The sequence below is a fragment of the Carcharodon carcharias genome, chromosome 15, assembly GCF_017639515.1.
Source record: "Carcharodon carcharias isolate sCarCar2 chromosome 15, sCarCar2.pri, whole genome shotgun sequence".
Taxonomy (NCBI): Eukaryota; Metazoa; Chordata; class Chondrichthyes; order Lamniformes; family Lamnidae; genus Carcharodon; species Carcharodon carcharias.
Window position 1 is genome coordinate 34,168,431 of NC_054481.1, and position 15,677 is coordinate 34,184,107.

The 15,677-nt window shown below is 41.4% G+C and overlaps 1 protein-coding gene across 1 annotated transcript in view; it reads right to left on the reverse strand.

Annotated features, from left to right (window-relative positions):
* The window catches only part of clcn7 (chloride channel 7), an 86,221-nt gene that overhangs the window by 21,994 nt on the left and 48,550 nt on the right, over positions 1-15,677 (reverse strand). The window contains exons 16-18 of the mRNA XM_041207033.1: positions 7,217-7,310; positions 1,154-1,323; positions 148-199 (exon numbers count right to left, since the gene is read on the reverse strand). Coding sequence (XP_041062967.1) covers positions 148-199; positions 1,154-1,323; positions 7,217-7,310 — 316 coding nt within the window. The remainder of the gene's footprint in view (positions 1-147; positions 200-1,153; positions 1,324-7,216; positions 7,311-15,677) is intronic.

Consider the following 15,677-nt stretch of genomic DNA (forward strand, 5'->3'; position numbering starts at 1 on the left):
GGGAATTGTTTGAAGACTGCAGGGCTGTTATAGAAATTACTTTTCTGCATGGGAAATACAACAGGAAATGATCTAATATCCCAAGACTGTTAGTCTGGAAATCCTAACTTTCCAGTATGTAGGTCACTGGTCATGTACCACACTTACCAAGCTGAGCAGCTGCTCCCATCAGAGCATATTTTCCTGGGTCAGCCCAAGTCTGTGTAGTACAACAGAAAGTAAACCAATTATAACAAAGCATAAAAGCCCAACATTTAGCTATAATTATGAAATTTATTGTTATAGACTGAAAATATCACTAAGTACATACTATACGGCAGTGGGCCCATCAGAGTCCCAGGAACCTCCTGGAACCCCAGACCAAAGTTGAGCGAGGGTGGGATGGGGGTCGCAAAATGGGGTGGACACATGGGACGGGGGCGCAGGGGAGTCAGAAGCGAGAGCAGTGCGGTTGTGGGGTTGGCTTTCAGCTGTTCCCCGATGCCAGGCACCCTGATTAAGTTCAGACTGTCTATTAACGAGGGAACCTGCTTCACCCACCCCAGAGAGGCCACTGGCAACCCTAACAGAGGGGGTTGGGTGGCCTTCCAAGGGGGTGGGAAAGCATGCGGCTCATCTTAAATCCCTGAGGTACCACTACATTGTAGTGGCTTCAGGGATCATGGGTGTATATTGACTCATTAATGAACCTAATTGACATGCCCTCATCAGCAGCTGGGAATTCCACCCTCTGACTTAATCAGGGGAGGTTCTCCCAATGCCAGGAGACTGATGGAGGGCTTCTCCAGCAATTAAGTGGGCCCGGCTGCTGTGGTTCCCACCGTGACAGGCTGCATTAAATCCAACCTAATAGGTTCACCCCGAACTGAATGTTGTCTTCAACTCATAGCTAAATGGGAAGCAAGAACTATCCTTTACCAGATAAACAAATAACAAATTCATAAAATAAACATATTATGAACAGTAACAAATCCATTATTTCATGTTGGAAAGACAATAGCATTAAGTATCAGAAATTAATTTTTTGAAAAGCTGGATATGCACTAAGAGATTTAAAATTTATCACATTGGTTTTTCCATTTAGACCACCCTTCAGAAAACATCAAAACTCCATGTACACCAAGGGAAGGTTATGAAAAAAAAAGAAACTCACAGAGACTGCCAAAACGTTGGAAAGAAATATTCCAAACAATCTTCCCCATGCAGCACCAATCAGTAAAGATGGAATGAAGATTCCACTGGACACTGCTAACCCATATGTCCAACAGGCAAGAAAAAAGTAACTTAAAGTGAACAAGCCCAGAGTCAGGGGATTGTATGAACCTGCAAAAATAGATGATACTGATCAAGTAAATTCTGTTCTTGAATATAATCAAATCACATTTTGTTTTTCAGTATTCAGTTTTCTTTTTCATTTTCAACATCAAATTAACCTTCCCTCTTTGAAATTCAAAAAACTTGCCCTCTCACCCGCAGAAACAGATATGATAAGAATTCATTTTATAAACACTGAGCGAAAATAAAGCAAAAACAAGGTAACAGCATCTACAGTGAATCTACTATAATTCAATTTTGAGAGATCAGGGTGTGGAAAGGAGGAGCTTCAGCTTCTCCCACCATCAGAAAAGGTGATGGAAAAGTTAAGATTTATGACCCGACACATGGGAGGTAGAGAGAGAGAAAATGAGTGAGCAAAGACAACAACTAGAGGAAGGAAATGGGTAGTTGAAAGTCTACATACTGTTACATGATTAACCTGGTTACCAGATTCCATTTATTATTTAACGGCAATTTACCATGCCTGGAATTTGCTTCTAAGATGATCATATTATCTGTCTACAAGTTTCAGACACCTAGTCGCTTTGCTCAAAAGCCCATCCACCTCGTCAAGATCCTCCTTACAGCCGCCTCTTCAATTAAGTTTTTGGTCACCTTTTCTCATATCTATTTGTTTGGCTCAGCACTTTTTAAAAAATATGTTGGGGTGTTTTTCTACATTAAAGGTGCTATATAAACGATAGCTGTTATTGCAGGTTTGTCTTCAAAGTTCAATATGGAGATTTTTTAAATTTTTGCCTTTTAGTGACTGCTGTTTAGGATCATAAATTAGTTGTTTTCAACTTGAATTCAAGTATTTGAAGCAGCTTCAGATATACAGTATTTCCCAAAGTGATCCATTGATAGTAGGAGCATTCAGTAATCAAATATTTTTTTTTTACAGCATAGGAGACTTCCAATGGCATAAACTATACCCATAACAGCTGAAGCATGTGGAAAAAAATCATGCAAAGATGGCTTCAGGACAGCATTACAAGGTAGTTAATGTCCATTTTTAAATGGTTTAACATCTTAATAGGGCATACTAATTATTGTATTCAACATCAATTCATTTATTATCTTACACATCTAATTGTGCTAATGGTTACTTTTGATGAACTTTAATAGTTTTGCCATTTTACAAATTGTTCTTGCAATACCAGAATCAGTAGTTGGGTTGGGGAGAATGCAACTGCAGGGCTTTGATAGTCTATAAGGAAGAATGAAGTCAAACAAGGACCACACTGCAAAGAAGCATTAGAAGACTGGAAGTCAATGCTGATAAATGAGACAAGGTGGGGGACACACATGCAGTAGAGTTATGGAGAAGTTGAAGCATATGGAGCTAATCTGAAAATTGATGAAGTATAGAGATGACAAAAGCATTGATGAGTAATTCAGCAGCAGGTAAGATCGTGTTATGGTAGAGACAAACAAGACAGCCACTAACATAGGAACAGAGGAGAAATTAAGGGGCGATTTGATAGCTATTTAAAATTATAAGTAGAAATAGGACAAAGTAGATAAGGACAGACTTTCCAATGATTAAGGGATCCAGAACAAAGGGACATAGAAACAAAGATTAAATGTAAGACATTTAACACAAAATGCAGGTAGAAATAGGCAGTCTTTGCAATGGAGAGGGGTGTTGGAATCTCAGTTCAGGGTTACATTAGCAATAAACTCACTGGACTAGAACATGGTTGTGGCTGCACTTGATTTACAGGCATAAAATAGATGCTCAAGCATCCAAAATGGTGGGCATGCATGCACATACGTTCTGTGCTGTTAAGTGCGCCTCCTGCCATATTGGTGAAAGCAGAAAAAGTCAAGGTGGTGCCCGGTGCGCGGGCAAATAGGTTATTCATAGCCAAAGGATAGCATCTATCTTTACAGTGCAGAAATATGATATCATAAGCCATAACTGTAAGCATCTACATGGCCTAATCCCCTGTCCTTAAAGGAGTCTCAAGCTACCAAAAATGTGTTCTTTTAAAAAGAAAACTTACCTGAAGATAGAATTAGAGTTAGGGAGTCATTATGACACAGGAGGCCATTCAGTCCATCCCAGCTCTCTGTAGAGCAAGGAAAATCTTGGAACTCCCTAACAGCACTATGGGTGTACCTACACCACGTGGACTGCAGCAATTCAAGGCGGCGGTTCACCACCACCTTTCTCAAGGGCAATTAGGGATGAGCAATAAAAATGTTGGCCTAGCCAACGATGCCCATAGTCCATAAAGAATAAAAAAAATTCATTCACATTTCCCCACTGTATACCCAAATCCCTGCAAGTTTATTTCCCTCAAGTGCCTATCCAATTTTCTTTTGAAATAATTGATCATTTCCATTTCCACTATAGTTGTGGGCACTGAATTCCAGGTCATGACCATTTGCTGCCTAAAAATATTCATCATCTCATCCTCCCTGGATCTTTTGCCCAAACATTATCAGCTAATGGAGACAAATTTTCTTTTGTCTGTCTCACCTGCCACAATCTTGTACACCTCTATTAAATCTCCCCCCAGCCTCTCTTGCTTCAAGGAGAACAACCCCAGTTTCTTCAGCCTAACCTTACAGCTAAAATCCCTCACACCTGGAGTCAGCCTCTGTATGTATTCCAACCCCACTCCCAGGACCTCGGACCACTACTGGTAACGCAGTGGCAAGAAATTCATAGCTGATGTGCTGGGGAACTGCTTTGGGATACCTACCAGGCACCCACAGTAAAGGAAATTTCTCATGTAAATGAAACCAGGGTCAGGTGTGCTTTGGGCCTATATGTTCTAGCACAGGATTGTTCAGATTCCATTTGGAGTCAACCATATTGCTGCGATTATGGAGTGACATGTAGGGCAGACCCAGGTAAGAATGGCAGATTCCCTTCCCTAAAAGGGCATCGGTGAACCAGGTGGGTTTTTATGACAACCGATGATAGTTGTCGTGGCCACCATTACTGAGACTAGCTTTATATTCCAGATTTTTATTAATTGAATTTAAATTCCACCAGCTTTCAACCCATATCCCAGGGCATTAGCCGGGGCCTCTGGATTACTAATCCAATGACGTTACCACTATGCCACCATCTCCACCAGATGTTTACATGATGTCACAGCTAATAGGAAATTTTGAAGTGACATTACTGCTGTATTGTTGGAAACACGACAGCTAAATTGCACACAGCTAGTCCCAAAGACAGCAATGACCAGATAATGCCCAGATCTTCCAGTCTCCAGAACGTCAGACGCACACCCCCAAGATACGTGTTGGAATTGTCAGATGTCCTGAGGCACTGACTCCATGGGAATTGCCCAGCAAAACCCCTGGGACTCTCTGTAAAAGTCTCCAACTCTAAGTTAGAGTTGGAGGCTTCAGACTTTTCCAATGCACTTAGCTGGATAGTTACCCAGGAAATGTCAGACAAAAAAAATCCTAGTCTAACTCCTGGGTGACTATACAACTCACAAACCCACCTGCAACCTGTGACATCTCCCCGACCCCCTGTGATCCCCTGACCTCCCCCACACAGCACCCAACCTGACTATCCCACTGTCTACCTCACCCACCACCCTATTCCACCCAACCACTCATCCACCCACTCATTAACACATTGAGGGGCTTTAAACACTAACTTGCCAGATTACAGCAGCGAGTACTTTAAAAAAGGGCTCCAGCACTGCGATGGAACTGTAAGTTCCACATTTCAGAGGCTGGGATTAGAAGTCCAAGACAGAAATGTGGAGCATCATCTGGGGGCAGAAAAGTAGGAGTGGAGTGGCAATCCAATGACTGATTGCTGCTCCTCAGAAGATCCGGGCCAATCTGTTTTTGGGAGGTTGATTGAGGGATAAATATTGTCCAGGAAACAGAGAATTTGACATTGTGCCACGGGATCTGAAAGGGCAGATGGGGTCTTGGTTTAACGTTTCATCTTGAACCCTTAAAACATATAACAGGCCCAGTAGGAACATGAATTATTAAAAGGGAGGGGGCAGGCCGGGGCGGGGGGGTGGTGGTGTATCCAAGAGCCTATATCTATTATCCTTACGATACACATCTTTTGAGAAGTCTTAACTGCTTGTAGTGCTCGATTAAGTGATAGGTAGACTCTTGAATAAAACAGCTGTTGATTTTTAGACAGAAGACATTCAGTAGAGGATCAGAAGTTGCACAAGATCCAACCCTTATTCTGTGACTACAGTTTGGCTTGTATGGGATTACTATTTGATGTCTGTCGCTCAATTTCTATATATATAACCAAATTTTCTTTGGCTAGTAAATGCACTACTATTGTCTCTTGGGAAAAAGGAAAGTGATGCAAAATTCTCCTTGGTCAGGAAATCTGGGGATAGGAGGTGAAGAGGCAGAGAGAAAGAAACATGAGGAGGAAAAACATACACAATGGCAACTTTGCACATTTTGTTACTTATAGAAAAATCGGGCTTAATTGAGAAGCAGCCTAAAGTGCTATGATAGGCAGGTTCTGCAGTCACTGCTGCTAACACTGGTCTCATTGCACAAGAAAGCTACACTCCTGGTCAATGCTCCCTCCAAACTGCACAGCCATACAGGTACCAGAAAGATCCCATGCAGGCTGAGCAAAAGTCAGAATCTTTAAGTTGCTGTGCATGTGTAGCCACACGAATAAGTTTAAAGGGGACACCCAATTAAACAAATTGCCTGTGCACTCCAAAAAATACGGTGCTCCTAATAACAATGGAATTTGACTCTGCTGGTACTTCTGACAACAACAAACAACAAGAAGTTATTTGATGCAGTCCAAACAGATCTTTACTTATTTCTTTATTTGATCCGAAGCATAGACTATTCCATGTTGAGGGAGGCAGCTATCTGAAGCTTTCTAGAGTGTGAAGTATTATATTTCATCCTTGCTTTCAAGGATATTTGCCATCATGTCAACTGCTCATCGTAAGTGCTTTCTGGATTTTTTGAAGTAGATTGTGCGCATCTAGATGTATGAACCTGGAATGAACCAATCACAGGATGTAGGTTCCCTGATGGATGACAACAGAATGAACAAATTGCTGCTGATGGAGGAAAGATAACTTAGCTGTAAATTCTTTTGACAAGTTTTTAAATGGAACAAAGGCTAGGGAAATCTATATACATATCTGGTTATTGTGAGAGACCAAATCTTTAGATATTTGTGTTACCTTATTTGGATGGAAGCTTACAAATTTTTCGGAGGAGTATGAACAATTGGTCCTTTCTTTGTTACTTCCTACACTGTGCTCAATATAGAATTGCAATAGAAATTTTACAGGATCAAATCTGTCTTGCATTTTTGCTCTCTATAGTATGTCATGGTTTTACTTCAACTTTACGAGTCAAAACCTTCCACAAAGTTTCTTGAAAAAAAGGTTACGGTCACTACATCTCCCCAAGTCAATATCCCCTTTACTTCCACTCCAGATACATAATGCAAACAGAACATAGGAAAATTAGATTCTGTAAATGAATAAAATGACTGATCATAAACGGTTGTGGGGTAGGGATGAGGCACATTTAAATCTCCCTAATATTGCAACCACATTCCAGATACAGCCATCAACAAACTAAACAAAGTTACTTTTTTGACTTGCTTTTCTTCAGAAAGATATATGCTAGAATGGGTTAGTAAATTGTGGTGGTTACAGGCTTGCAAAAAAATACCAGTAGAATTTACAAGTTGGCAAACAGGGAAATGATTTTAGAAATACAACATGGAAAAAACCATAAATCACAGAATTTAAAAGAAATATATTAAGTGCCAGTTTAAAAGAGAGGCAATTTAGTTAAGAGCTATTAATTAACATTCTCAAATCATACTAACTTTGCAACATGCCAGTTCAGCAGATTTTAAAAGATGAGTTGCATTTCCAACTTGATTAACACTGACCTGGAGAATCATGGAACAGACTACGGACACTCTTTTCAGGAGTATTAAAGAATGCTGTGGCCATTGCATTGTACTCGCCATCGGGGCAAAATAACTGGAATTATAAAAGTGATGTCATTAAGATAACTTTTTCAATTCAAAACAAGAGACCATTTGATATTTTGGATAATTGCAATGGTATCTACACAGTTGTTTAGACAGTCAGTGCGAACAAGTTTCTAGTTTGACCAGCCAAATTCCTCCAAAGCAAGCAGACACCGAAATCTTTTGATGGAAATGATTCCAACAGAAGCTTCTTGGATTCAGTCTCTAAAATAACACTGCTCCTATTGATGTGTGACATTTTGCACAAAACATCTTGAACAGTTCGTGACCAGCCAAATATTTTATGGCAATGTTCTTGGAATGTACTTTCGTTTGCAAAATTCTTTGGGCAGAAGGTTACCCAGCATCCTAAGGGCAGAATTCAAAAATCGGTTTCACGCCGTCATGAAACCAGTTTGCGATCGTCTGCTCCACCCGTCAATGGCGGCCGACCTGCCCTGCCCTCTGCCGGACATCAGGAACTTCATTTTAATACATCTGCATATCATTATAAACCCTGTTCACCAGAATCATTCCTCCAAGCTGGATCATTCGGGCACATAGGCATAATTGCAAGCAGACATATTTCACAACTGCACATAAGCAATGTGCACCCGGTGAGCTGCACTTTGTTCAGAACTTTGAGGTTTGTTTGCCTACTTTTCTTCCAGCAGCACTCACTGTCATTTGCGCCAGACTTTGCAGGCAGCGCCACATCACTTTTAACGTAGCTCACGAGCAGGTATCTACCTACCAAACCAGCTGCATGACAGGGATGACTTTTCAACAGCTGCAGGGCTAGGGTTTGCTTGGGGGAGTGGGAGAAGTGGCCTCAAGCAAGGGAAGAGGCTGCAGGACGAGAGCTGTATTGGGGAAGGGGGGTATCCGAAGGAATGTATGGGTGTACATATCGATCTGTGCAAGTGGCCTCAAGATGGTGAGGGCTGAAGAAGCAGTCTCCAGAGCAGATGAAGCCAGATTGCGATGTGAGGGATTGTGGGAGAGAATGAGCGGTGACATCCCATGAGCTGGCACTGAATGAGATGCCAGTGAATGTATGATGGCCTTATCAGCATTTGAGTTTAGAATTATAAGATGGTTGCCTTATCCTGGCGGCACAGATGAGATCATTTAGCTGCCTTCTGCACTGGATGACCGACCTCAAGTGCAGCACTGGCACTGACCAGCTCTGCCATTGATTCCCAAGCCAGAGTGGTGAGACTGATGGGCCTCCTGTGGCCACAGTAGGAGTAGAGGAGATTGCAGCGGGCCTCCATGGTGTCCAGAAGGCATCCCAGGGTTGCATCACTGAATCGGGAGGCTTTTGGGGCTATGTATTTACCAGTGCCCTTCTGGGTTACAAGCACTGTGCAGCTGCAGTTTAAATATGGCACCCTGTGTAAGGAAGCAGTGCGGTAACGGTATGGTGTGCAAATCGGAGGCTACGTGCCATCGAGATGGCGTGTGGCTGCATAATTAGTGAGACGGAAATGGGACGATACAGCGCGAAAAGCTGCCATTGCTGCTGGCAGGTTTTTCCCGCCTGCTAACACACTTAGTGCAAATCTGGGATGATTCTGCCCTACATCTATGATTCGATACTATGATGTCTAACAGCCTGAAGTTGTGTCTTTTTAATTATCCAACAGAAATATAAACAATATAGTAAAACAGAAACTTTGTGTTAAAAAATTGACTTGAGCATCTTCAAGTTAAGAGTAGACTGTAACAAATTAAGCCAAAGAAATTTAGAGGGCTTTAAGCTAAATAGGGGGGAATATGTTGGGGTCGTGGTAATGTCACTGGACTAGTAATCCAAAGGCTCAGGGTAATATTCTGGAAACACAGGTTCGAAACCTCCATGGTAGCTGGTGGAATTTAAATTCATTTAATAAATCTGGAATTGAAAGCTAGCGATGATGAAACTATTGATTACTGTAAAAACCCAACTGGCTCACAATGTCCTTTAGGGAAAGAAATCTACCATGTGGCCTACATGTGACTCTTAACTGCCCTCTGAAATGACTAAGTAAGCCGCTCAATTCAAAGGTAATAAGGGATGGGCACATTCCAAGAAAGAATAAAAAATAGCAGCCATGGGGGCAAATGTTCATGTGACAGCAGATCCTGAAAGTTAAAGTGAAAGGGCAAAGCAATAATACAGGGTAGAGATACAGGTAATGATAACCAGAGTGTGACAGAAAGGGACAGGTGGTACAAACTTAAGGGTGCACTAGCAAACAAAGTCAGAGTCGGGAGCAATGGTAAAAAGACAGAATTAAAGGCACGCAGCATTCATAACAAGATGGATGAATTGTTAACACAATTAGAAATAACAGTATGATGTATTAGGCATTATAGAGACATGGTGACTGGGACATGAACACAAGGGTATCTGACATTTCAGAAGGACAGGAAGAAATGAAAAAGAGGTGGGGTCTTCTGTTAATAAAGGATGTGATCAGTACAATAGTGAGAAATGATCTTGTTTCAGAAGATCAAGATGTACAGTTTGGATATAGCAAAGAAAGACACCGGTGGTAACAGTTTATAGGCCCCTCAGCAGTAGCTACAGTGTAGGATAGAGTATAAATCCAGAAATATTGTGGCCTTGTAAGATAGGAGCTTCATCAATTATAGGTGATTTTAATCTTCATACAGATTGGATTAATCAAATCGGCAAAGCTAGCCTGGAGGATGAGTTCATAGGGTGCATATGTGACAGTTTCTTAGAAGGATACATGCTGAAACCAACCAGGGAGCAGGCTATTTTAGACCTGGTAATGTGCAATGAGGCAGGGTTAACTAATGACCTCATAGTAAAGGATCCTCTAGCTAAGAATTATCATAACATTATTGAACCTCACATTCAGTTTGAGGCTGAGAAATGTAGGTCTGAAACTAGAGTCATAAACTTAAATAAAGACAATTGCAAGGGTGTGAAGACAAAGATGGCTAAAGCAAAATGAGAAAATACGTAAAAAGGTAAGACGGTAGAGAAGTTGTGGCAAACATTTATTGGAGATATTTCACAATTCTCAACAAAGATATATTCCATTGAGAAATAAAGATTTTGTAAGAAGGGTGCACCATCTGTGGCTAATTAAGTTAAGGATGGTGTCAAATCGAAGGAAAAAAATGTACAATGCCACAAAGATTAATGATAGGTCAAAGGATTGGGAAAATTGGGAACTTGCAAAAGATGACTAAAAGAATAACAGAGGGAGAAACTGGAGAATGAGAAAAAAACAGCAGGAAATATGAAAATAGACAGTAAAAGCTTCTGTAAATATATAAAAGGAAAATAATAGCTAAAGCGAGCATTTGGCCCTTACAGGGTGAAACTGGGGAATTAATAATGGGAAACAAGGAAATGGCAGAGACTTTGAACAAATATTTTGTACATCTTCACAGTAGAGGGCAATAGAAGAATCCCAAGGTAATAAGAAAGTCAATAGACAAAAGGGACGAAAGAAATTAAAATAATCCCTATGACTAGAGAAAAAATACTAGAAAAACAAATGGGGCTTAAAGCTGACAAGTGCCCTGGGCCTGGTGGCCTACATCCTAAGAGTCTTAAAATAAGTGATTGCAGAGATAGTGGATGCATTGTTTGCAATATTCCAAAATTCTCTTGATTCTGGAAAGGTCCCAGCGGATTGGAAAACCACAAATGTAACACCTCTATTCAAGGAAGAAGGTAGCGAGAAAGCCAGAAATTATATGCCAGTTAGCCTAACATCTGAGATTGGGAAAATGCTAGAATACATCAGGGAGGTAGTTACAAGATACTTAGAAAATCATAAGACAATCAGGCAGAGTCAACATGGTTTTGTGATGTTTCACAAATTAGAGTTCTTTGAGGATGTAACAAGCACAGTAGATAAAGGAGAGCCAGTTGATGTAAACTATTTGGAATTCCTAAAAGCATTTGATATGGCGCCACATAAAAGTTTACTGCACAAGGTAAGAGCTCATGGCGTTAGGAGTGATATATCGGCTGGAGAGAGAATTGGCTAACTAACAGGAAACAGTCAGGATAAAATAATAATTTTCAGGTTGGCAAACTGTAACAAGTGGAGTGCTGCAGGGATCAGTGCGGGGGCTCAACTATTGACAATCTTTATTAATAGTTTGGATGAAAGGACTAACTGTATTATAGCCTAATTAGCAAATGATAAAAAGATAGGTAGGAAAGGTGAGGAGAATGCAATGGGTCTGCAAAGGAATATAGATAGGTTAAGTGAGTGGGTAAAGAACTGGCACATGGAGTATAATGTGGGAAAATATGAAATTGCCCACTTTGGTAGGAAGAATAGAATAGCAGATTATTTAAATCGAGAGAGGCTGAAGAATGCTGTGGTAGAGAGAGATCTGGGTATCCCTGTACTTGAATCACAAAGAAGTTAACATGCGCGTACAGCAAGTAATTAGGAAAGCAAATGGAATGTTGGCCCTTATTGCAAGAGGGGTGGAGTATATAAGTAGAAAAGTCTTGTTACAACAGTATAGGGCATTGGTGAGACCTCACCGAGGACTGGGTAAGTTTTTGTCTTCTTCCTTAAGGAAGGATATGCTTGCATTGGAAGCAATTCAGAGAAGGTTCACTAGGCTGATTCATGGGATGATGGGGATTGTCTTGTGAAAGGTTGAGCAGATTGGGCCTATACTCATTGGAATTTAGAAGAATGAGAGGTGATCTTATTGAAACAATTAAGATTCTGAGAGAGCTTGACAGGGTGGATGCTGAAATGATGTTTCCTCTCTGAGGAAATAATCTATGACTAGGGGGTAGTTTCAAAATAAGGGGTGTCTCATTTAAGACAGATGTGAGGAGGAGTTTCTTCTCTCAAATGGTTGTTAATTTTGGAATTCTCTCTATAGAGAGCAGTGGAGGTTGGGTCATTGAATATATTCAAGGCTGAGTTAGATTTTTGATTGATGAGGAAGTCAAGGGTTATGGGATCAGGCAAGAAACTGAAGTTAAGGCAACAATCAGATCAGCCATAATTTTATTGATGGCAGAACAGACTCGATGGGCCAAATGCTCCTATTTTTTATGATCTCATGGAGAGAACAATGCAATGAAAATCCTCTTTTTTTAAAATTACTTATTTCTCTAAGTAAGCTTTCTGTTTTTCTTCCTCAAGACACTGAATCATTGAATTATAATTCCATGGAAAGCAGTTGACCCCCTGCATCTTACCCAAGTGACAATTATTCATGTGTGTTCACAGTGAGAGGAAGTAGGTTATTCAACCACAAGGAGACATAGCAGTCAGGCAGACTCCATCTTCATCCACACAGGCTGTGTTTCATTGGATAGTCATCATGAACAGCAGCATTGCTAACTCAGAGATACAGGATCCAATTAAATGTTCCAATTACCAAACTAATTGAAATGGAAGCACAAAATGCTAGAAAAACTCAGCAGGTTTGGCAGAAACAGAGTTAACGTTTCAGCTTCTTCAGAGCTGAAAAGAGGTAGGAATGTGATGGATTTTATACTGTTTTATAAGAGGGGATAGAGCAAAATAGAAGGTCAGAGATAGGTGAGAGCTAAGCAGAGATCTGACAAAGATATCATGAACACAGGACAAAGGGAGTGTTAATGGTAGTGTTAAAGACTAAAGAAGATGCTGATAGTGGCATAAAGGTGAGAAAGCAGAATGTGTTAATAGCAGAACAAGGGTCAGCACTCTGTGAAAGCAAAGCACAAAAACAAGTAACAGATGGTCCTGTGTGGGGAGGATGGGGTGGTCTGTTGGGGAAAAATTATTTTAAAAATTTCAAAAAATGAATAAATACATAAAATTTGAAATATAATTGGATTATAAAAGGGGTAAAGGTGGGGGAGAGTGTTCATGGTCTGAAGCTGTTGAACTCAATGTTAAGTCCGGAAGGCTGTATATGGTTAAGGGCCCTGTCAACCATAGTGGGGGGAATCCTCAGTTATGGAAAAAGGAACACACACCTGAAACACCATTTTGGAAGGTAACATCATTGGAACAGATGCAACAAAGGCGGAGGACTGCCACTGGCCTCACCTCCTCTGGAGTTCTTCCCTCCAAAGTCTCCCAACCCCACACAGCCCACTTCTACCTCCGACCCAAAATCTACAAACACGACCTATCATAGCAGCCTGTTCCTGCCCCACGAAACTCATTTCTTCCTATCTTGACTCCATTCTCTCTTCCCTTGTCATCTCTTCCCACCTACATTCGAGACTTCCCCTACATTTAAGACAGATGTGAGGAGGAGTTTCTTCTCTCAAAGGGTTGTTAATTTTGGAATTCTCTCTATAGAGAGCAGTGGAGGCTGGGTCATTGAATATATTCAAGGCTGAGTTAGATTTTTGATTGATGAGGAAGTCATCAACAATTTCCAGTTTCTTGGCCCTAACCGCCTCTTCTTCACTGCGGACGTCCAGTCCCTCTGCACCTCCCTCTCCCACCAGGATGGTCCGAAGGCTCTCCATTTCTTCTTTGAACAGGCCCGAACAATCCCCATCCACCACCACTCTCTCCTCTGCCTGGCTGAACTTGTTCTCTCACTGAACAATTTCTCCTTTAACTTGTCTCACTTCTTCCAAATAAAAAGTGTGGCTGTGGGTACCCACATGGGCCCCAGTTACACCTATGTTTTTGTGGGGCATGTGGAAGATTCCTTGTTCTAGTCCTACTCAGGCCCCCTCCCACAACTCTTTTTTTTTGATACATTGGTGACTGTATTGGTGCCGCTTCATGGTCTCACCTGGACATGGAAAAATGCATCAATTTTGCTTCCTATTTCCACCCCTCTCTCACCTTCACATGGTCCATCTCTGACACTTCCCTTCCCTTCCTTGACCTCTGTCTCCATTTCTAGTGATAGACTGTTTACCAATACTCATTACAATCCCACTGACTCCCTCAACTACAGCTCAAATCTTGCTTTCTGTAAGGACTCCATCTCATTCTCCCAGTTCCTCCGCCTCCGAGGCATCTGTTTCGATGATGCTACCTTCCAAAACAGCACTTGACACGTCTTCCCTTTTCCTTAACCGAGGGCTCCCCCTGCACTGAGTCAACTGAGTCCCATGCCTCTACCCTCATCTCTTCCCCTCCCTCCCAGAACCATGAATCCTTGTCCTCGCTTTTCACCCCAACAGCCTCTGCATTCAAAGGATCATCCGTCGCCATTTCTACCAACTGCAGTATGATGCCACCACCAAACACCCTCCCCTCATGCCACCTGTCAGCATTCCATTGGGATCGTTCCCTCTGTGACACTTGATCCACTCCTCCATCACCCCCAACACCTCATGCTCTTCCCATAGCACTTTCCCATGCATTCGCAGAAGGGGCAACACCTGCCCCTTTACCTCCTCCCTTCTCACTGTCCAAGACTCCAAGTATTCCTTTCAGGTGAAGCAGTGCTTCACTTGCACCTCTTCAATTTGATCCACTGTAATCACTGCTCCCAATGCGGTCTCCTCTACACTGGGAAGACTAAACGCAGACTGGGTGACCATTTTGTGGAACATCTTCACTCAGTCCATTTCAACATGCCATCTTGTTCTCATGCTCACATGTCCATCCTCGGCCTGCTGCAATGTTCCAGTGATGCACAATGCAAAGTGGAGGAATAGCACCTAATCTTCCAATTAGACACTTTACAGCCTTCTGGGCTTAACATTGCATTCAACAACTTCAGACCATGAACTCCACCTTCACCCCTTTTTCAATCCAATAATTTATTTTATTTTTATTTATTCATTCATTTAAAAAAAATTTCTTTTTAAATCCTTTTTCCCCAACAGACCACCCCCCACCCCACCCCCTCGCAGGGCCATCTGTCACTTGATTTTATGTTTGCTTTCACAGAGTGTTGACCCTTGTTCTGCTATTAACACATTCTGCTATCTTACCTTTGTGCCATTATCAGCACCTTCTTTAGTCTTTAATACTACCATTAACACTCCCTTTGTCGTGTCCATGACAGCTTTGTCAATCTCTCCTTAGCTCCCACCAATCTCTAACCTTTTATTTTGCTCCACCCTCTTAAACAGTATGAAATCCATCTCATTTCTCTTTAATTCTGAAGAGTCATAGGGACTTGAAACATTAACTCTGTTTCTCTTTCCACAGATGCTGCCAGACCTGCTGAGTTTTTCCAGCATTTTCTGTTTTTGTTTCAGATTTCCAGCATTGGCAGTATTTTGCCTTTACTGCACTAAATGAAATCAGTTAATTCAGCACAAACTACATGCAATGCAAACACAGAGCCATTGGGGCACACATTTTGCTATTTAGTTTGTGCAGCAGGATATGAACAGATTTGCAGAAACCACTCACAGTTTTAGTTTCTATTTACATTACCAGATACAGCTATTTTC